Genomic DNA, 23,476 nt, shown 5'->3' on the forward strand with positions numbered 1-23,476 from the left:
ACCTGACTGCATGATTTTGGACTGTGTGAGGAAGCCGGAGCTCCCGGAGGAAACCCACGCAGGCATGGGGAGAACATGCAAACTCCGCACAGAAAGGACCAGGGCCGTCCCGCCTGGGGATCGAACCCAGGACCTTCTTGCTGTGAGGCGACAGTGCTACCCACCGAGCCACCATGTCACCCGGTAAAGAAACAATGTTCAATAAAACAAAACAAAAATACCTTTTTTTTTTAGTCTAAGCAAACAATCAGGATCTGGAGATGTTTGAGTCTATCCCTGCTGATAAGGTAGAGGCTCTTGACCTTTCCCGACCACCACTAATTTCGCAAATTTTCTAAAGATCACGAAATGAGATTTTGTCGGTTAATACAGTAAAGCGGCACCATGATGGCTGGAGAATACCAGATGCTCTGTGTTACACTACAAGCCAGTATCAGACTACAGAAAAATGGCCAAAGCAATACAAAATCCATCTTAGCTCCTGTGTTTTTTATGTTCCCTTTAATAGAAGGTTTTTTTTCTTTGCATGTTTCTGAACATGATGGACAGATACAGGAAATTGGGCTTTCTGAGAAATAGTATGTGTGTGATGGTAAGAATCGATAACAATTCACCAGTCCAAATTTAGGTCACTAATTACACTGTGAAATTGCATCAGCTTTAGATATCATGGGAGACAGGCAATCAAGTCAAGCACAAAAATAAATAGTCCCCGTCCACAGCTGAGCCACACGTCAACAGCACATCATACCATTGATTATTGACTGTGGATTTGAAGGTTTATTTATTTTTTTATTCTTATTACTGGGATTTTTAACCCATTAAAGGTTGAGGAGATAAAGATGAGGGAATTACAATTGCACAGATGATTTCCAAGCCATATCCACTGCGTATGACTGCACGTTTTTCATGGAAAGCCAAGAGCCAGACTATTACATGATCAGATTTAGGCTTTCCCTATACATGCCATTAATATATCAATAACAACCAGCGCTCTTTTTTTTAACTATGGCGTCCTTTTTCCTTGTGCTGTGCAACTGTGACATTAAACTACCGTTCATAGATCAATGCTAACAAACTAACATTATAACAGAAGAACAACGCTCTGATTAGAGTACAGACTGATCCTAAAACTGCATTAGATAGGGAATAAGTAACATGAAACAACCGGTAAAAGTCAATACTAAAAGAGTAACTGTAAATATGTCATTCTGAAGGTCAGGTAGAGCCTGATCAGGGATAAAAATAAAAGGCACATGATAAAAAAAAATGCTTTTTTTAACATTCTGCGCTCACACTTTGACACTTGTATATGTGAATCAGAAAGGCCAATTAATTAAAAATAGATACACTGCATCTGCAATGAGAGAAACATTGAATATCTGATGAAAGGGCAAGGGTCTGAAAAGGTGAAAAGGAGTGTATTTTTACTTTCTTCATGGATAGCATGACCATGAGTAAAGAAAATCTGTTCAATAGCATTACATAAGCTGTAGTAGAAAAAAGAGGACTTATTTTATATACACTGATGAGCCTTAACATTAACTCCACCTCCTTGTTTCTACACTCACTGTTCATTTTATCAGCTCCACTTACTATATAGAAGCACTTTGTAGTTCTACAATTACTGACTGTAGTCCATCTGTTTCTGTACATACTTTTTTTTAGCTTTCACCCTGTTCTTCAATGGTCAGGACCCCACAGGACCACTACAGAGCAGGTATTATTCTCAGCACTGCAGTGACACTGACTGATGGTGGTGGTGTGTTAGTGTGTGTTGTGCTGATATAAGCGGATCAGACACAGCAGTGCTGCTGGAGTTTTTTTTAATACCGTGTCCACTCACTGTCCACTCTGTTAGACACTCCTACCTAGTTGGTCCACCTTGTAGATGTAAAGTCAGAGACGATCGCTCATCTATTGCTGCTGTTTGAGTTGGTCATCAAACATCTACAAGCCAATCCAATCCTAAGCCATTCTGCATATGAAAACACACCCTTGATATTAATGAATAGAGCAAAATGACCAGAATGGCTGGACAGTAAGTACAGCAACCTGGATAGTCAGTAATTAAGATGAGCATAAAGCATATCAGTACACACAACACATCAGACCCAAAAGGGGGGATGGGTTTTACTCCCATCAGGAAAGAATCTGAGGCTCCAGTGGGCACAGACTAACCCAAATATGAGAAGGTGAAGATTAGAAATGCCTGATTTGTCGAATCTTGATTCTAAATTAACCTAACCTGCTGCTGATTGTATTTCTGCCTTGCGTTTAATGTTCCCTGTTAGTACCGGCCCTGTCGTGACCCTAACCTGGATGGAGCGGTTGATGGAGATAAAATGGAAGACAGTTCCCTAAATGAAATGTCACCTCAGAAGGACGGGCACTTCTCACAGGTGACAGGCCGTGTGAGTGTTCTCTTAGCGTGGCCAATTCGATTTCAGTGATGTCACAGCGAGGCATTAGCATTTTATGGGCAGATATCTGAAAAGCCTGCATGACATGAAACTGGATCTGATATTTCAGCAATTTGTCACCTAGATTCTGGCATTCAAAGGTCATTTTTTCACTCATAAAAACTCAAAAAAAGACAGAAAATCAAAGAAAATCTCGCAGTTACTGATAAAAAGAATTTTAAGGGCTTTTTTTCAGCTTACTACCCTAACTCGAACCCTTAATATCATCCAAGATTTACATGCTCTAAACCAAACACATTACATTTGTTAAACATCTAATTACCAGAAATAAACAAGGTTTGCTGTCCTCAAGTCTCCTCTTTTTTTTTTTTAAAGCTGTCCCTACAGTCTGAGAGTATTTCTGAAATGTGCGAATGCGATTGTTCACACTCTACCTCACAATTCTCCCTGGATGTGTTACGTAAGCGGTGTGTCCACGTTGTGCATAACTGTGACGGCAATCCACAACGGACACGTCTTGGTTTCGAAGGAGCTGCTGGCAACCTGCATCCAGTACAGCCAGAATTCTTTTAATACAGTATTTATTTCTAAAAACAAACTACCTAAGACATGACTTGCGACAGTTGGACGGAAAACAACCAACATGATTGATCGTTTGTCTCTTTCCATAGAAATAGTTTAAATTTGAACTTCCCTACATACCCGCTCACACCCTGAGGTCCTCTGATGGCAGGTTCCTCACTGTTTCTTATACTTGAATCTCCCTAACTGGTGCTGCATTGGAACTTTCCCTGACTGTACATCTGTTTTCTTATTTAAGTCTATTACTTACTTTCAAACAGTATTTCTGTCCTTCATCTGTCTTTAAGGTTTCATCTCCTTCAGAAAATTATTCTTATTATTATTTGCTGTATTTTTATTGTATAGCAACCTTGAGTTTGTGAGGTGCTATATATAAAAATATTATTACTAAAATTCACAGCATATTCTATTTGTACAATCATCTTTGCACTGTAGACTACTTTATAATTTATACTTTACACCAAATTATATCTCCATATGTACTCACAGGTCCTGTTGTTGTAGTGTGTTAGTATTAAGGTACTTGTTTGTTTACTGTGGATCTTTGTAGAGTGTACTACACTCATCACTTTAAATTTAATATTTAATCTATATTTAATCTGGACCGTGTACTGTATACTTGGAACTGCACCTTCCTGCACTTTTAATTCCATTCCATTTGGTTATTTTGTCTATTTACACTCAATCCATCCCATTAATAACTGCTCTGTAGCTATGCAGTATATGTAAAACTCAGGTTACACTCAATCTGTCAAAAGTGTTTGTACTTTCTCGAATTTATACTGTTGTAATTTTTTTCTTTATAGTGTGTATTTGCTTAGATTTGATGTACAATGCTACTGGGACTCTAATTTCCTTCGGGATCAATAAAGTATCTATCTATCTATCTATCTATCTATCTATCTATCTATCTATCTATCTATCTATCTATCTATCTATCCATCTATCCATCTATCCATCTATCTATCTATCTATCTATCTATCTATAGCTACCTAGAATGTTACATTTGATGTTTTACTAGAGAATTAAAGAGGGAGCTGGTTCATATCCAGAGGACTTACTGTATAGCATTAACTGGAACTGTTTAAAAAATGTAATTCTATAGCAAGACAACGATTGGTTAAGGAATCAGGCTGAAATATCCTAGAGTTTAAAATCTAGTATAAAATCTTAGAAGAGATTTAAAGAACACAGTTGCAGCTGCTATAATGAGCTGAAGGCTTTTGCAGGACAAGAATGGGTAGAGATTCGACAAGAGAGGTGTCAGAGGGTTGTTAGCGCTTACTGAAATCGCTTATCAGAGGTTATCAAGGCAAGAGGATGTTCCAGCAAGCACTGAGACTGGCGGTTTGAATAAAATTGCACATATATAGAAACATTTGTTAAGAGAAGTAAAATTATGATGACTTATGGCGATGTATCAATAAATATTTAATATTTGATGATAAAAACTTTTGCAACGTACGCTTATTTAAATGAATATCGTTTTTTTAACGTATTACAGAAGACGGTTTTACAAAACATTGCTTACACAATTCTCTGGACTACGCTTGCCCACAGGCTGAACTGACCTCTATTCTTTTTTCGCCGTATTTATCCGCGATTGTTAGTGTGGGAGTCGGAGCAGAGGATGTTGACTCAGTGTGGGATCATTATTTCGTCCCCCGTGATGATCAAGAGCGCAACGATCAGAAAAATAGACTGCTGTGTTTGGGTACGTCTGCATAAAATAAAACTCGCACAAACGGTCCGAATAAACAAAAAAAATCAAGAATTATCATAAAGCAGCCATGAAAGGACAACGGGCAAACTGCTAAGATTAAAACGTTTTAGATGAATGTACCAAAGAAATAATAAGAAACAGCTAGCATTTAGAAAGAACATAAAAAAGCAACAAAAATTGTTAGAAAACTTTGTTTTGACGCAGAACTAAACATGGAGAGAACCAATAAGCAAAAATAAGCAATAAGTAAAAGAGAACAGTACATAATGTGCACCGTCACGTTGCTATATTGTCTAAAAGAAGTCTTTTCAAGACTTTAGTTGAAGTAAGTCAGTACATGTCTATAGTTGGTATAAAGAAATATGTTGGCAAAAGATCCTGATGAGCTGGTGAACTTAGGTCTCCAAGACCAGCTCACAAAATGTTGGCCTAAAGCTTAAAGCACACATTGTGTGTCCATGTTTGTCCATATTTTCTATCAGATTTAATTTTTTTTGTTTTTCTTTATTATTATTACACCTGAATCAAACCTAAATCTAAGCGTTAATCTTTCATCAATCATTCTGTTCCCATTGAAAACAACATTAAAATGTCGCGGCTATTTAAAGAAGTCCGATTCTGGCTAAAGAGAAATCTGGTGCCACACGATATGGGCTTTTATTAGATATTCCTTTTCAAGCCCTTGCAGAACCGTGCACAGCTACCCGACTGTTAAAGCCACGGTTTGTCTGAAGCTTCAAACACACACACAGCGGTAAATATAAAAACAGCATGGACCTGGATATACTGTATGAATGGATCTGTTATGTAACATTTGATACATATGCGGTAAGATGTACAAAATTAATATAAATTCTATTCAACATCACTTAAAATATGCTTTATTGACTTAAAAATGCATTTTGCCGTTGATCTTAATTTGAATGCTATTTGAAAGTTTTAAATTTATAGATTTAAAGTTTTGCATTAACCCGGTAAGTTAACCAGGTAAGTGTGCTAATAAGGGAATACAAATACAATCTAATTGAATCACACTGAAATGTCCCACAGGTCCCAGGCGAGTGGGAGGTATATACATACACACACGTGTACATTACAATGACAGTTTCTTTGGAAGACTGATCAGAGTGCAGGGTCAGTCATTGTACGTCACCCCTGGAGCCTAGGATGGGATGCTTCCTCGTCATTCAATCAGACTATCACTTACATATAAGGCCCCTCGGTAGGCAGCCTTTTAAGGGAGCGTGCATAGGAAGAAGTAAAATGCTGTTGAGACAGACCCATTGTGAATCTGTGCAAGTCACAAAACCAGCCTTAGAAACTTCTACTTGGATGTGTATGCTCTCATAAGGCATTCTGGGAGTGAGAGAATCAGTGAATCAGTGTTATCCATGTGGCTCCACTCACAGGTGTGTTTAGAAGGGGAACATTTCTCCACAAGGGAAGCTCTTGGCACGCTATAGAGGTTTGTGTGTGTGCTGGGACCAGTTTAGTGGCGCTACACATCAATGCCACTGTATCTACTGTGCCACTCGCTACTAAAATGAAAGCTAAATTGGTCTCAGAAGCCCTGCAGTATTTCATTTACATAGCAAGGTGTGAACCTATGGTTTAAATCCACTGGGGTAATGTTAATTACGGCCATATAATTAGCTGTAAAAACGTCAGCATCTTCAAACTGATTGTACTACAGATTAGTAATCAAAATGTAAAGTAATCTGTGTAATTTCTGACCTGAGTGATGGAGAGGAGTGAGGAGAAGAGGACGACGACGGGAAGGCAAACGTGTGAGGGGCGGCTGAGGTATCTGCCGACGTGTTCACCAAATCTGGCACGCTCGGTGATGTGCTGGCGCACTGTGTAACTACCAGCTCTGGGTCCAAAACAAACAGCTCTTCCTGAGAGATCTCTGTCACGTAGTGCAGATGTTCCTAAGACAGGTATTAATTAAAAATTTAAGGTCCACTGAACTTTATTAAACTGTCTAACGCGTAGCCGTAGCCAAAAGCGGTTACCTGGGCTCGATCAATCCTGTAGAACCGATCTGCTGTGGTTGCTGAAAAACAAACAAACAAAAAAGGTAGCGCTATAAATAGACCAGAAAAATAATGGGCAAGCATGTCTGTCCTTGCCATAAGCAGGACTTGAGGGGGCACTTATAGAGCAAAGTCAAAGACTCAAGAATACACAAAGGAATTTCTCTGAATTGCTAGAATCGGGTTTTGGTATGCGAGGCAGACTCTTGGCCAACAAACAATGAGTTTTAACAGTCAGATTCAAACAAGAAAGAGAGAAAGAAACAAAATAGAATTAAAAATAGAATTTAAAAAACCCGAACAGCTTACTGTGTCACAGTAAGAGCTACTCAATCCACCAATGTGCCACGACTTAACAGTTCCATAAGGACAGGATTTTCTTCTTTTTCTCTTTTCTTTTAACTGTTTAATTTCCTTTCTTCCCTGTCTAAATATCCTGAGCTTAAAAAAAAAAACACCAAGAGGATTACCATACCCATTTACCCTACCAACATGCAACGAGCTGAGTTTCTGGTATGCTTACAATAAGTGAAACTTTGCCTCAGCACAATTCATTTTTATTACCATTATGCTACCACCAGCATGTGTTACAGCACAGTGGTGTTAAGAATTATTAATTTATTGCAATAAGGGATACACCTGCAGCTTAGAATAACAGTGGGTGTTTTACAGTTATGATCAGTGCCTTTAAATACCCCTAGGTTTTGTATACTTCCCCAATTTGGCATGGTATTACCATCTTCTAGACATTATGCTACCACCAGCATGTATTACAACGCAGTGGTGTTATAAATTATTGATTTATTGCAATATGGGATTTCCTTGCAGCTTATAATAACAGTTTGTGTTATACAGTCATGATCAGTGCCTTTAAATATCCATAGGTTTTGTATACTTCCCCAATTTGGCATATTTCAAATGAACTGCTCTCTGACTAAAGGCGTTCTATCTTTATTTTGTTTTGTTGTGCGCACTCAAAGACGATCGTCGGCGAGAGACTGGAGAGTCCAATGACATTTTGTGTAATGGCACAGAAGAGCAAAGCGTTGCTAATGCAGTGGTTTTGGCTGAAGAGTGATCTACTCGTACCGGCAGAGAAGTACGGTAATAACTATAATGGGTCTGGCTCTGATGTAGGCTGTACTCTTGTGGAGAGCAGTATTTTGAAAGGCAGGACCAGCAAATGGTTCTGGATGGAATCGTACTTTACATGGAATACAAGGTGGTTGCTGGTTTAAATCTTTGAAGCATATGGTCATGTTAGCTACAATGGTTAACGCTGTATGTCACGAGAACCAATCCACATGGTTGCTTTTGAGAACCATCAGTGAAGATGTTTCAATTTACTGAAATAACTAGTACTTACAAAACGTTCAGTCAATGTTAATCAATTTTTAATTATTTGTCACTTTGCTTTGCAGCTTTAAACTGAACAATCAGCTGTTGTAAACCGGGATTCGAATTACATATAGCACAAAGCATATAGAAAGGTGAAGTGTGTAATTTGCATGGATTTCAGCTTAAAAAAATTGAAACAAACCCTTGTGCGATCGTTCTGTTAGTGTGTTTCATTCCTGTAAGTGTAATTGCTTCCAATCTATCTAAGTGTGGACCAAGTAAGCGGCCCTGAGATATTCTATCGCACCAGAGCTGGGATTTCAAACTCTCCGAGGCGCCCCTTAGCAGGTACAATTGGTCATTAGTTTGCTGGGTGGGGAAAACGGACTACAAGGGGGAATGGGGTCTTTGATGCTGCGTAAGGATCCTGGTTAGTAGCCTGAGGCGTCTGTACAGAAGTGCAGGAATGCGGAGATCAATGTGTGACTCTCCCTGCATGAGACTGGCCTCACATGTGAATCCACCAAGGGCGGTGGACTGCACACGCATTTGAGGGAGTGTGTGTCAGGCAAATATACCCTCCTTATATGTAATTGGGGCCCCCCACAGCAAAAGACAAATTCTTTTGCTATTCGTTTCAGGTACGAACACAATGCATACCAATGGTGAAACGAATCAAATGCAGGACGTAGAGTCACAAGATGCTAAAATGCCTCATTAGCATACGTCATAAATGTGTGAATGCAAAACACAACTTTAAAGGCAACCTAAAACTTTCCCAACACAAGTAAAAAAGATTAGACAGTTTAACTATGTCATATTTGTAGATTAAATGTAAATTCCATGTAAATGTGTATATAGCTGGCAACCTGTGTAAATAAGTAAGTGCCCCCCCTTAACGACTGCCTCGTTTTTTGCATTTTGGTCGAATTTCTGATTTTAGATCATTTACACAAAGGGAACTTTAATGAAACACATTTAAAACATACTCGCTCTCTGTGTCTCCCTCCCCTTTCTGACAGGACCGCTGGCCTGTAAACGGTCCACTCATTAAGCAGAAATGTCAGCGAGTGCTCTGCCCTTAGCTGGAACCTTTTTCTTAACCTTTATTTAATCCTGATTGAACTACTGAGCAATCTGGCGTAAACTTTCCGAGGCTAGACTAACACGGCACAAGAGACAAAGCTGCCGTGTTGTAGCACCTTCATTATCCTTCTGATTCAGCATCAAACTGAGAGTAAATTGAACTAACCATTAACCTTTTAATACTGAACACTTCTCACGTTTAACCTAGATCATGGGTAAGAGCAACAACAGGAATTCTTGGTTGGCACCATGGCACAATTAGCACACAAAAACAAACATCATCTCAGGGGAACACAAAAAAAAAAAAAAGAAAGAACGAATCTGGCCTCATTTCAGACTCAGCCTAAAGCATGGTCCAAGTCTTTTATTTGTACTTTACAGAAATCCAAGTCAAAAACACTAAAAGAACAAGCCTGGGGTGACGGCACGGAAGCTGAAGATTACTTACAGTCTAGGAAGCACCACTTGGGTGACAATCTCTGACATGACAGCACTTTTGACTTGGTCTCATCGCCTGTCTGGAAGAGAAGGAAAGGGGACGAGAACGGGAGGGAAGTGAATGACGGAAGAACGGTAAAAGATTAGGTGCTGAAATAACAAATACATGCTTATATCAGGTGGATTTGATTGCTTTTTATCAATCCTTGTGTTTAATTGAGCTTCCCTTGTATTAGTGTCATTTAGACTTTGCAAACAGATGGCAACATTTAGGCATGCAGCTAACAATAGTGATGAACCAACATTTCACAAAAACAATCACCAACACGTCAACACTTGCTTGCCGAAATACATGCATCAGTACATTTTACCCTAGCAAAACAAAACCACATCCACAAATAGCAACATACTGAAACGGCTTGTTCCACAACACCAAAGAAGCAACCCTTAGGAACAAGGTAAAGGACTAGATGTTTTTTTAATTGGCGCAGTAATTTTTAATAAACATTTTGTTCATTGTAACGCCTTTGTTGCAAACACTGCCCCCGCCCTGACCAAGGAAAGCAGACTATGACTACTGGCAATCTACATCTTTTAAGTATCAATACTACCTCTAGTGTAAATTAACAATTTTCTCCTACACTTTCCACTTAGATTATGCTTAGATTATTATTAGTACTGTACTTTTGTAAAGGTTCGAGTTCAGTTTGTACATGCATATACGCAGAATTAAAAAAAAATCTGCCTTATTATCAACAGCCGATTAATGGTTCTGGTCAACCACAGAGAAAGGAATAGGGGAGGCTGAGTGAAAAATTAATAAGGGGGGAATTGTGGACGCTCATCAAGAGACCAATGGAAACATTCCTCCTTGCAAGACAAACATCTGTCACTGATTCAGTTTCTAACTTGAGGGAATAGAAAAAACAAAGCAAATATCCTAAGAGACACAGTGTGGAGTACGGGCCTTCTGTTTCAACACGCTGCCTCCATTTATGTGTATGTGTGTGTGTGTGTGTGTGTGTGTGTGTGTGTGTGAGTGTATGTGACTCTTTGGCAAATTTAACTATTGTTTTCCTCGCTTGTTCCTAAGAGCACGAGGGGTCTGTCTCACCTCCTAACCTTCTCACCCACCTGAAGCATTAGCCGATGTAGAGTTAGGTGACACGACACAAAGTCCTGCAGGAATTATACACACACACGTCATTACCCGACCCTCATAGTACGCTGGTTGGGTCACCCATGCTTTAAATACACACACTCACAGACATTCATGTGTGTGTGTGTGTGAGTGTGTTGCTTTGTGCATCCACAGAGTAACACGTGAATGGCTGTGTGTGGCTACGAGTGTAAAAATGATTAAATAAGCACCCAGCTGCACTCCGCAAACCTTCTCACGAGCAGATTCGATGCTCTATTTACTGCAGAGTGTGTGAACGAGAGCATTCGACTTTCTTGTCATCAAATAAAATATTAGCATTCATTAAAATATGGGAAATTAGCTTGACATGCTCACTTCTAAAGCTCAAGAATAACAAAATGAATTAACTGTAATTAGCCTTTGACCTTTATGTTCTGTTTGGGGTCACTGAGACCTCAGAGAGTCTTTAACCTTACAAAATACCCTTAGCCTTTTTAAATCAGCTTGATAATGTATGCCTTTCCCTAATTTTATGGAAACATGCTAGCACACCAGAGCCTACATTCAAACTCTTGAGTTCGAATCTCAGTTCTGCTACCGGCAGGTTGTGCGCCTATACGGACAATGATTGGCTCGTCCATCGGGTTGGATGCCAGAAGGGATTCCTCATAACTGATGCAGTTCTGACCTCTGCTGGCTGATTGAAGGTGTCTGTACATAGACGGGGGATGATGGGGATCAGGGTGAAACTTAAGTAATCCGGTAATTGGACATAATTTGGAAAAAAAATGTATATTGACACATTGGGTCTGTCTGAAAACCTTGTAAGCTGCCTTGATGCCTACTGCTTACCTAGGCAGCTGCCTAAGTAGAGAGGATTCTAATAAGACATCAATGCACTACTTAGACGCCGATTATGGCGTTTTTGCTTACTAAGCTAACAAAGTTAGACTCAGGCCATTTAAACCAATAGGCTGAGGTGGCACAACCCAGAATGCTGGGATTTTCTTCACCCCTAATGTAGCTTTGGATGCTTCATTATTATTCAGTCAGATTATCGCTTAAAATTAAGACACCTCAGAAGGTAGCATTTTAAGGCATCTAAGAATTTAGACAGCCTTCTTCTCAAGAAAGCAAGTATAATGATGTAAAATGCATCTACGTAGAGAGCTCACTAGGTTTTTAGACATATCCTGTGTTTCAAACGCCCCCTAATTTAAACACTTCTGACAGGGATCTCAAAGACTCCTTTTATCTCTACCTCTCCACTCGCTCAGAACTCTACCTCTTACTCTCTTCACTTTCTTTTCTCCTATTAGTCCTGGTAATTTTACCTCCTTACCTCTTGCAGCCTCTCAATTTTTGCTCGGCAGGTTTCCAGGTCACTGTCTACCGGAACAACAATGAGCCCCAACGGGATCGCTATGAGACAGATAGTGAGAGTGGTAGAAAAAGAGAAAGAGAACATAAAAAAAACATAAGGCATCAATGAGTTATTCGCTTAATAACGCGGCCTGTGTTCAGAGTCACCCCGGGTTACTCTATGAAACAGTGAAGGCAATTGTAACACAGCACAACTCCGTGTATGACGCATTATCTAACACAAAGAGTAGTATAAAACAGGTCATGTAATATAATATGAGTGTCGCATGAGGCTTTCTAACCCTACGTTCAGACCGCCAGCAATATGACGTGACAAAGTGACTGGCTGATATTTATTTTCAATTACAACAGAGTATTAGCTTTTATACTGCTCTAGTCACTTTGCAGTTTCAGCACTTTCTCTAAAGCTTGGGTGTAAAACATTCTGTGGTAACCGTTGTTTCTTATCTGCTCTCTCAGTTTGTTTCTTTTTCTTCTTGCAGATCCTACAACTGTGTATAGGATTGTTGACTGTGTTATCCTATAAATACACATAATAATGCCCATATTTCCATCTATTTCTTCCCAAAGACTATACGTTAGACCAAGACTATAAAGTACCGCGTATGTGCTTTACAATGCAGCCTGAGCTAAGCCGCTTTCTCTTAATGCTGTTTCCATATGGACAGATGTACAGATGAAGAAATAACAAAAAACACATATTCAATAACGTATTACTGGGCTTAAATCAGATTAGCTTTATCTGATTTCCTGATATCCAATGTCCTGCTCTGATTTACTGAAGCATGCTGGTTATGTGAACATTTGAATATTCAGGAATCTGACAGGATCTGATGGCGATTACATAACGGTCATGTAAACACATTTAATGGGATTTTGGAGGCTTGGGGTTCTTTGTCAGGGATTTCTGGCTGTTAATTGTGTGGGTTTGTTATGTCATTGAGTTATATAGACACAGATTACTCATGTATTGTTTACAATTATGGGAATTTTGGTGCTTTCTTAGACCCATAGTGTCTATTTAAAGGAAAACATGGGTTCCATCTCTCTCATTTATAAAAAGAAAAAAATACAACACAATTTATTCTGTTATTTCATTGTTCTGTTATTCAGTGCTGTTCGAGGTTGCTGTACAGGCTGTCGAGGATGATTTATTGTCCCTCTACAAACATTGGCACTCACAAAACATGAACAAAACAATATTATTTATCACTTCATGAAATTATCAACAAACAGCCTTTATAAGATTGAAGAAAAGTCTAAACTTATCATTAAAAACAGATTTCTATATCGCCTCGCGTCACAATTATTGGCACTCCTTTAATTAGTACTAAGATAACAGCTTGGAGTCTTCTCATATAATGCTTAATCAGACTAGGAACACTAGCCAAGGGATTAGAGACCACCACCGCTTACACATTCCAGCCAGGCACGTGTGTTCTATACACTGCAGACCTTCGTTGCAATTATAATCGATTAAAATGATAGATCTTATTGTCTCCTTGAGTAATGGTCTAATAAACTGTTATCTGAGTATCTAAGTGATTGCTCTGTCCCCAGCCCCTGGGGGTATTAGTCTATGGATGTCTTACCTCCAAAGATCCTATCAGTGGTCTATATAGCTTTGTTAATTTGACAGAGAAATAAAATGATGATTCCTGTCAGCTGCTCCTGTTAGGGATCGCCAAAGCAGATCCTATTTGATTTGGCCTTGTTTTTACACCGGGAGCCATTCCTGTCGCAACCCTCTTATTTATCAGGGCTTGGGATCAGCACTAAGGGTAGTTTCATGTAACACCATGCGCCTTATGTATTTGTAAGCCCAGTCCTGGATTCGAATCCCTGAAACTCAGGCACTGCTGCTTCCATCAACACACGAGCTCACAACATAGTGAGATTAACACAGAGTTGTTTACTCTCCCACTGTATGATGTCACGTTTTCATATTGGTATCAGCACTATGTACAGGATTCTTTTTCCTCCAGGCGCTTAGTGACAGAAGAGCGTCGAAGTCGCAGCTAAGCCGTGTCCTGTGTGGACTAATGTTTAGACTCAGACGCAGTGCTTTAGCTATGCGCCCGGAGTATGAGTAGTTTGAGTTGGAGTACTTATTTATATAATGCTGTAATAGCAAAATAAGTGTTTGACTTCTGCAATGTTTTCCGGGTGGATTTTATTGCGCAAAATGCTGTTCCATGGCAACACACCTAACACGTAGCTCCTAGGTGGCCCAAATAGGAGGTGTGCCATACTGTGTACTATGCATATTATATGGATAATTGCTTTTACTTCTACGTTATTTTCAGATTATCAGTACTATTTTACTCCAGCTACAGCTACTCCACTCCCTTTCAATACTAACCATGCACATGATCATTTCATGCCCCTCTCGCTAAATATTAATGCTGCAGGGTCTGGAAGCTGTTTTGGAGCCCTCTATTTCCAGTAGAGAGAGTAGGATGAAAGGGTGAGAGAATAAGAGGATGAGAGTAAAAGAGATTACGGAGACAGAGGAATGTTTGGTTGCTTAGCAACATCAGAACAGTCAGGTTTTTAATTTAATTCAGGCTTGTTATACGTCTCTGTCTCTCCGTCTCTCTCTGTCTCTCTCTCTCCGTCCCACTATTTTTTCCTCTCTGTTTTCCTCTTGAGCCCCCATTCCCCTCTTTTCCTGTCTCGCGTCTCCCCCCTCCCGCTTTTAGCTTGTTAGCTGTGTTGCATAAGCTCTTTAGAGCTGTTAAAAGTGTGCGACAGGAGCACAGAAGAGAGCCTGATGAATGCATGTGTGGTGTGAGTGTGTGTGTGTGGATTTTTCATATTCATTACCAATACGAGCCAGAACAGTACAGTGGCAGCGAAATGCACTGGATCATTATGACTCATGCACTTAACGCCATAACACGAAGCCTCGGATTTAGCGTGGCTTTGTAGCTTTTTGTAAGCCGCCGCAGCTCTTTTATCTAAAATCTAACCCCTGTAGGTGTGTGTAGGCATGAGAAGGGACGACGCTGTCATGTCCTGACATCTAGTGATGAAAAATAGTAAGTTCCTTACCTGTAAAACCCAGTTTCATCACTTTATTATGGGTTCTTTAAACAGAGGAAATGCAAAAATAGAATTGTGTACTTACAGGCTTCTTTTAGTTTCTCCTTGTGGTAATAAAGAGCCTCGTAGTCGTGCATGCTAATGCGATTGACTCTTATTCGTAACCTTTCAAGGATCTGCTGCTGACTGTGACAGACAGAGAATGAGAGACAGATTAGACCCGTAGTAATCGATTACTTGATCAATTAATTACTCTTTATGTGACTTCCTAATATAGAAACACCTCGCCTTATGATGTTAATTCGTTCCAAGTCTCAGGGCTTGAGTTTTTAGTTAAATAAACTCTTTAAAAATAATTTACACACCTTATAAACTCCTTTAATCAGCAACATAACGTAGTGAATACAGGAAGTTGTTCAATAGTTCAACATTTTTTAAAACCTTCATACATTTTAATTGATGCCATTAAAAAGAAAGATGGAACTATGGGTAACAGACATATAAATAAGATAATATTCTAAAATTTTATCATGTTTTGCATTATTTTATACATTTTATTTTACATTATAAAAACAATTATTGTTTATATAACATTTCACTTTAATTTAATAATTTATTTTATAATATATTTGATTTTATATATTTTATTTTATAAATTATTGTTTTATTACATATTTTAAATTATTTAATATATTTTATTTTATGCCATTTTGCACTTTATTTTTGCACATATTATTTTTAAGTGTTTTTCTTTTTTTTTGCTAATGTAAAGCTGCATAAACGGATGTTTTGCCCGCCATAATGTCGGGCAAAACATCAAAACGATGCAAGTAAAGGTATATTGTTGTAAAAAGTAATTGCCTCTTTTCAAATAATGAACTTTAAAAATTAAATTAAATTAAAATGTTTTTAAAAAATATGTGTTACAGTCACTGGTATTCCTGCATTAAGTACTTTGTGCAATGTGCTGTTGCTAACATACCGTTAGCGCCAAAATTATTGACACTCTTGGTGCTAATAAGCTAATTATTTGTGGGTGGGAAAATTTCTGGAGCTGATAAAGCACTAAATGCAGGGGTGCTGATAATAAAAAAACAATAACCTTAACATTAGCTAACATCAGACTGTTATATACGTTTTAGTTTGATTCTTTGACTGACGTTGTTAATAGACACATGGTCAGTATGACAGTGGGGTAATGGAGACCTCTACAGTGACCTACAACCCTTTAAGTCAGTTATTTTCCTAATAGAACAGCACGTTTGTAGTTCACTCACTCATTGAGAAGTGGGATTGACGTCCTCCTCTTGGTTTTCTGCACCATGTTAGCCTGGTTTCTCAGGGAGATGTGAATGGTGGAAGGTGCCAGTTTGCACGGCTCTCCGTCCACCTGCATGGGGATGGACTTGTAGGTGGTGAGTGTGACCTCGCGACACTGATTCAACCTCTCACCGTGCCCTCCGACCTGCAGCGTTGCCTACGAAACAATGTGTAAAGCTATGATGCCTTTGTGATAGTTTCTGTATCATAATACAGTAGAACGCCTTAATTTGTCATATATACAGATACGCGTGTACAGTACAGCACTAGAGGAAGTGGAATAAAATCGAGTAATTGGATACGGCTACATTAGGAGGATATTAGGGGGGAAATAATTTTAATATCGTATAAATTGTTAGCTCCTTTAGCCTCACAGTTTAAGTGCAAAACTTAAAAATACAACTGCCTAATGTTCTCTTATCTTATATCATAAGGTTCATCTCAAGGTTTCTCCTATTTTAATTTTATGGGAGTTTGTCCTTGCCACCGTCGCCCTTGGCTTGCTCAACAGGGGTTTTTGGTCTGTCTGTCCTGGATTCTGACTTGGCTTTTTAAAAGGGGGGACAACATAGACGATTGGTTTCATTGACAATTTTCAGCACTGCTTTGCATTTGCATACAGATGTGTGTTTTTAAGAGGAACTTGATGAGGGTACCAGTGATGTCATAGTGAAGCCGATAACCTCGATGTAGCCATCATCATGGCGCTGAGGCTCAAAGTCCTGGTGATCGCTCGTGTTCCCCCACGGCATCGTGCCGGCACAGTATCTACACACAAACATAAGAGTCATTTAGGTATGTGTACGTTAGCTTTATTCATTTGCATTTGTGGTTCATTTGCATCGCTTAAATCTGGTCTGGGAGCAAGGCAGAAATACCCTAGATAGGGTGCCTATCCATCGCACGGCTTTAGCCAGTCTGCCAGAGCAAATAGGACAAAGCTTTAGGAGATAATTACCTGGGAATATTTAGGAAGACCAGACACTGCAGCTTCAGCTCCTGGACCTTGGAGGTCAAATCTACACCATCACACTGCCAGCAAAAATACAATGTAAAGATTATGATCTCATGTACAATAACTTAAGATCACTTCTTTACCACAGTAACCTACACACAAATACTTAATAATATTTATTAAATACAAGTCTAGCTCATTATTCACTCACCACCACTTTGATGTGCTTTGCCAAATCTTTAGAGCTACCCATGAGGAAATCTGAGAAGGCCGTCTGAAAAACATAAACACATGACATACAAATCTCAGCTGTGCTATCAGCCGGCCAGCAGGGCGATTAGACAGACACGCGATTAGCTGTGTGACTGGAAGGTGTGGGACAATGGCTGAACAGGGTTTCCTCATAACTAAAGCAATTACGGCCTCTGCCAGTTGATCGATGGCACCTGCACAACGAGACGGGGGTACGTGACTCTCCATGCGCGATACAGATCTCCACATGTGACCTATTTCGGTCAGGAGTGGAGGTCTAGAGCAGTGAAGGCAAATTACGTTCGGGAAATTGGATACAGTTAGATAAGGAAAAAATGTTGGGGGGGATTACTACTTTAAGTCATACTGTCAACATGGTTTTGGTCCTTACAGTTATTAGTGTAATGGTTTGCTGTGGCTTTAGGTTCATTATTACAGTATGTCTCTATTAGCAATACTTAAACACTGCTAAACATTACATAATGAATATTAAGTGCATTCAGGTCTGTGTTATTTATATTGTCTGACTGTACAAATATGTGTGTGCTAAAGGGAACTGTCTCTCTTTGATACGAACCCCTGCGTAGAACATCTTGTTCCTGAAGCGGCTGTTGAATTTCTCTGGATTCGCCTCTGGGGAGAAATAGAAAGCCAGCAGTTTAATTAGTGTCAGTCACCCTCTCTCTCTCTCTTTACCATTTCCTTTACGCTTCTCTTACACGCACACACACACAACGACAACAACAATAGACAAGCGGACAGATTGACAAAACCTTCAGGTGTGGTACAAGAAACCATGAACCAAATTAAGGAATGGTGCTGCTCTACACACCTCGAGACTCGTGGAACCCCAGAGTTACGTGAGCATCAAAACCCAGGCTGAAATAGTTATTGAAAATGTCCAGAGGAAGCTGGAAAACAGAAAATAACAGAATAATGTAATCTAAATCTTATAGGACACAATCTAAGCGCATACTCATAGTAGCTTTGTACCTTAGTGCATACTGAACAACTTGGTGTTTGCATGTGGCTTCAATGTGCTAAAACTTCAGTTCACGTGTTGCAAGTTCAATCTACAAAAGAATAAGGATGAGGATATGATATGATGGCTCGTACCTTGTCGGTCACTTGGTCATCTTTCTCTTCTGGCCCTGCCTCCAAGTTTGGCTCCACGATCAAGTTCCAGCGATCGAGCTGCACAACGTTTCCATCCTCCACGTGAGAAAGGATCTTACACATCGGTTCATCTGTGTATCCCTGTTCAAACGCACATACAAAACGGCTTTTGTATTATATGTTTTTTAAGCACTTCATATTCAGTTCATATTTCTTAATAAAACATCAGCTTGTTTGGCACACAGTACTAATGTATGTTACTGTACATTTATTAGATGACCTACCCCTCCCCAGTTTAGGGTCCTGGCGAGGTCATTTCCGGTCCCCAGAGGAAGAACAGCTACTGCAGGCTGTGGGTTCAGCTGCAACTGATCCAAAGTGGACAAGATCCAGCCAACCTAAAATTATAGAGAAGAATTATAATAGAAGCTTATAATATATCAAATGTAATTTCAGTTCACTTGAGCTGACTGAAATGTTTTTTCCTTTATAGTTTAGTGGTCTGACATTGAAACAGTCTGCATGTGCACAAGTACAAACTGTGTCTAGTCCTATAATTACATAAATTCAATTCCAACCCACATAAATTCAGCGATATTAATGAGTCTCAATGCTAGACAGACCAGAACAGAACACATACTCACCGTTCCGTCTCCTCCACAGGCCAAAATTCGCAGATTGTGAACCTTTCGGTACAACTCTAAACTAAAACAAGATATGCACATACACACACAAGCGTATTAGGAACGTAGGACCAGCTCTGTGTAAATCTTGTGCAATAAAGGAAACCATAGAAGCATTTGTGCTCATGTTGAACTCACCCTTCTTTCGGTCCGCCTTGGCTTAGGTCAAAGACTTGCCGGGGATTCAGATACCACATGAACGACTGGATTATTTTGGTTCCCTGCAGGAAAAAAATAGGTGAACATTTATATTTACATTTGCAGCATTTAGCAGATGCTTTTATTAAAAGCGATGTACAATCGCGGTCAATTACAATTAGCGCGAATAAGGGTAGGAGCCTTGCTCAGGGGCTCAACAGTGGCAACTTGGAGGTGGTGGGGCTTGAACCGGCAACCATCTGGCTTTTAGTCCAGTATGTTAACCACTGAGCTACCACTGCCCTACAGGTAACAGGTAACCGGTGATGCTATCATGATAAAATGAGCATTAAACTGTCTTCTGATCAACTCTGAGTGAATAGTACAACGTTTCTCAATTAGAAGGACTTGAGGTTTTTCCAACTACAGTCCATAACATTATGAAAGGATTAAGGGACTTAAAACAATAACATCTTCCTAAAAACAATAACTTCCATTAATAAATATAACCACACACACCTAGATAATACCTTTTCAGGAACACGTTACAAGGGTTTTTTCGGAAGGGGTTTGTAGGTCTCACCTGGTTTCCTCCACTCTTTGGGTTCACAAACACTAACAGAGGCTTCATCAGCGGCGAAGCGATCGGCCTCACGATAAACGGCTTCCATCGAGTCTCCTATCAACAGAGATTAAAAAGAGCGTTCAAATAAAAGACTGTCAAGCAAAATCAGCTTCATTTATTATTATATTAATGTAAAGGAAAAAAGTCGTACGTCAGCTCCCTTTTTGCTAGATTTGCGTTTAAATGACGTCCGTTTCTTCTTTTTGCTTGACTTTAGCGAGGACTGCGGGAACATAAACACTGTTAGAAGAAAGCAGATCAACCTTGCTAGACAATTTAGTTTCTTTGTGTAAGTACGTCTGGATGTGTACCTGAGGTCTGCGGACTCGTATGATCCACGTTGGAGGGACTATAGCGGCGGCGTGAGCCCCTAACAAACAGGGCTCTTCTATCTGCTGTAGCATGAAGCACGTCACCTTATTGTGATACTACACAAAAATACATTACAAACAAAGAATTACTGCCATGGTAAAGATGAGACAAATCATGTGGTTACTTCTGTAAATCCTTAACCCTTCTCCAGGCCACCCAAGGAGGATAGGGGACCCTGCTGAGTCTGGTTCCTTTCAAGGTTTCTCCTGTAATTTTAAGGGAGTTTTTCCTGCCACTGTCGCCCTTGGCTTGCTCAACAGGGTTTTTTTTGGTCTGTCGGTCCCAGATTCTGTAAAGTTGCTTTAAGACAATGTCTATTGTAAAAAGAGCCATATAAATACCTTTGACTTGTCTTGTCCTGACTTGTCTTGTCTTGACTTTTTAAAAGTGGGGGCAACATAAGACCAGATGATGTTTGGGTTTGTGGACAATTTTCAGTAACTGCAATAATACTTACAAAATATTAACATTGCAGTGTATCAGGTGCAGCAGTGTGGGAACTGGCCTTTTTATTAAAAACACATACCCTGTTAATACTTATTTGAAGACAAGCATTTTCCCTAGTTAAAATGTATACTAATTATTCTACATAATTAGTCTGTCATTTATCAGTGGACACTTTCCAGCATGTTTGAAAGATGCTGGTGGTTTTATATTTTTTGTTGGAGCACTAGTATTCCCTGATGCCTGTTTGCCTGTACTTTGTTTAACCTTCGATAGCCAAGAATGCCAAGATAACAGTCTGCTCCTCTAATGCTTGATTTAATTGCTTGATTTTGAATCCCTGTGGCAGTAAAGGTCTTCTTTTAATTACTCAAAACTTATTTCCCACATTTTTGGCATGGCCAATAGTAATTTCTTCTTTTTTTTTTTTTTGAGGTACTAACACTGTGTTTGCCACCCAGCTGGTCCAACTGCAAGAGTTTTTCTACTTTTTCTCATTGAAATATGTTTTTTTTTATTTATATATAATTGTATATAACTGCAGATAGAAAACAACAACAAATATAACACAACAACACAAATTCCCAATCGTGGTGTCAGTCAGGGTCCCGTGAGATTTAGCCAAAAATGGTCCAACACTGTAGCACAATTAACAATTTAGTCATGCAAATGCACCTCCCAAAATAAAGTATACAAAACACACTGTCAAAACAACATCGCAGCCATAGATTCTGGTAGGGGCAGCATCCTGATGCAGCAATTAGAGTTAATGCTTGGCCAAATGGAGTCAATTATCTAATAATTAGTGACTTTTTAACAGACTGTAGAACGTCTGTTATAATAAACACACAAACAGACATCTAAATGAGGGATAGGCTGGGACAAGTGGAGAGTACTCGCTCACACACACACACACACACACAAACTTACTGCTTGCTTACACCAAGAACAACTGATAGCCACAATATCTTTGCTGTGAAATGCAAACTTCTGCTGAAATCCCTGTAAACACACAGAACATGCAGAAGCTTCAGAACATTAAGGTCGAGTGTAACAACTACAGACAGACGCGTGTGTAAAGCTTGTATTCCAACTTGTTTGATTAATGTACGTCAGCTGTATTCCGTTAACAATCTTGTTAATGGATTATTTGTGTTTCATTAAGCCTGGTGTCTACTCGTGCTTCATAGAGACACCGAACAGAAACTTCTAGACGCCTGGGGAATTCATGGTATTTCAGAACAGTGGCAGGTGTTTAACTAGCTATTAAACAAGGAAGCACAGAAGTGAAGGGTAAAAGCAAACACTGGCACGCTTGACAGAAAAACAGAAAACGTGTCTGTGTTGGACAAACATTTCTAAATAATGATATTATATAAAAAATAATCCTGTTTTTATTGCATAATTTAATAGAAAAGTGCCAAAGTGTATGTATTTAAATGTGGTACTTATTTATTCAGTTCTGCTACTCATGATATTATTAAAAAAACACAATGCTACAAGCTGGCTAATAAGAAAATAAGCATTAAATAAAAAAATAAAAAGCATAGGCTGCCTCTCAAATCACAATGCCAAAAAACAGAAATGTGGTTTAAAATGTTTGTTTTGGTTTGTTTATAGGCTTTTCTTTTACATTTGACTAAAGCATAAACCAGGTTTCATTCTAAAAAGGGTTATATTCAAATATCTGTTAATATCTGTTTGATAGAACAAACCTTTCCACACTGTTTGCACTTCCCCTCTTGTCGTCGTCGATGGACCCAGTGATGTCGCACTATGCTAGGCTGTAAAGTAAACAATAGATGCAATTATAATAGAACAATTATTATAAATAAGCAATACATGAAAACAGACTAAAAACAGCGTAATTGTCTATATAAAAGCCTAATTAAAAAGCTAATGATAATGTCTGCAGTAAAAAGCGCTACACAAATAAATCTGACTTGACTTTAGGTCATGAACTGACAGGCAGACATTCTCCTTCAGGATTTTCTGATAGAGAGAAGAACTCATGGTTCCATCAGTTAATTAAAGTCATCCAGGTCCTGATAAAGCAAAGCAGCCCTGGACGTCACACTACCACCACAATGTTTTACTGTATGATATAACACAGTATGATGTTCTTATGGTGGATTGTGGTGTTAGCTTTACACCAGATGTACTAGGATCCATGTCTTTCAAAAAGTTCCACTTTTGACTTATCGGTCCACAGAATATTTTCCTAAAAGGCTGGGGGTCATTGAGATAATGTTTGGCAAATGTCAGACGAGCCTTTGTATCCTTTTTGCTCAGCAGGATTTTGCGTCTTGCAACTCTCCAGTGGTTAAGTGAACAGTATTTTTACTTCAAAAAATGATATTATTTATTTATTTAGT

General features: G+C 39.1%; 1 protein-coding gene across 4 annotated transcripts in view; it reads right to left on the reverse strand.

The window, feature by feature from the left end:
* The window catches only part of dgkza (diacylglycerol kinase, zeta a), a 59,272-nt gene that overhangs the window by 10,600 nt on the left and 25,196 nt on the right, over window positions 1-23,476 (reverse strand). For all 4 annotated transcript variants that reach the window (XM_062989982.1, XM_062989981.1, XM_062989980.1 and 1 more), the window contains 20 exons: window positions 22,817-22,885; window positions 22,032-22,103; window positions 20,597-20,713; window positions 20,437-20,508; window positions 20,244-20,339; window positions 19,661-19,743; window positions 19,484-19,544; window positions 19,124-19,237; window positions 18,840-18,980; window positions 18,556-18,634; window positions 18,301-18,356; window positions 17,683-17,745; window positions 17,475-17,548; window positions 17,173-17,284; window positions 16,474-16,673; window positions 15,282-15,382; window positions 12,111-12,190; window positions 9,638-9,707; window positions 6,745-6,785; window positions 6,464-6,660 (listed from right to left, as the gene is read on the reverse strand). In XM_062989982.1, the coding sequence (XP_062846052.1) occupies window positions 6,464-6,660; window positions 6,745-6,785; window positions 9,638-9,707; window positions 12,111-12,190; window positions 15,282-15,382; window positions 16,474-16,673; window positions 17,173-17,284; window positions 17,475-17,548; window positions 17,683-17,745; window positions 18,301-18,356; window positions 18,556-18,634; window positions 18,840-18,980; window positions 19,124-19,237; window positions 19,484-19,544; window positions 19,661-19,743; window positions 20,244-20,339; window positions 20,437-20,508; window positions 20,597-20,713; window positions 22,032-22,103; window positions 22,817-22,885 (1,898 nt within the window). The remainder of the gene's footprint in view (window positions 1-6,463; window positions 6,661-6,744; window positions 6,786-9,637; window positions 9,708-12,110; window positions 12,191-15,281; window positions 15,383-16,473; window positions 16,674-17,172; window positions 17,285-17,474; window positions 17,549-17,682; window positions 17,746-18,300; window positions 18,357-18,555; window positions 18,635-18,839; window positions 18,981-19,123; window positions 19,238-19,483; window positions 19,545-19,660; window positions 19,744-20,243; window positions 20,340-20,436; window positions 20,509-20,596; window positions 20,714-22,031; window positions 22,104-22,816; window positions 22,886-23,476) is intronic.

Source organism: Trichomycterus rosablanca, chromosome 27, assembly GCF_030014385.1.
Source record: "Trichomycterus rosablanca isolate fTriRos1 chromosome 27, fTriRos1.hap1, whole genome shotgun sequence".
Taxonomy (NCBI): domain Eukaryota; kingdom Metazoa; phylum Chordata; class Actinopteri; order Siluriformes; family Trichomycteridae; genus Trichomycterus; species Trichomycterus rosablanca.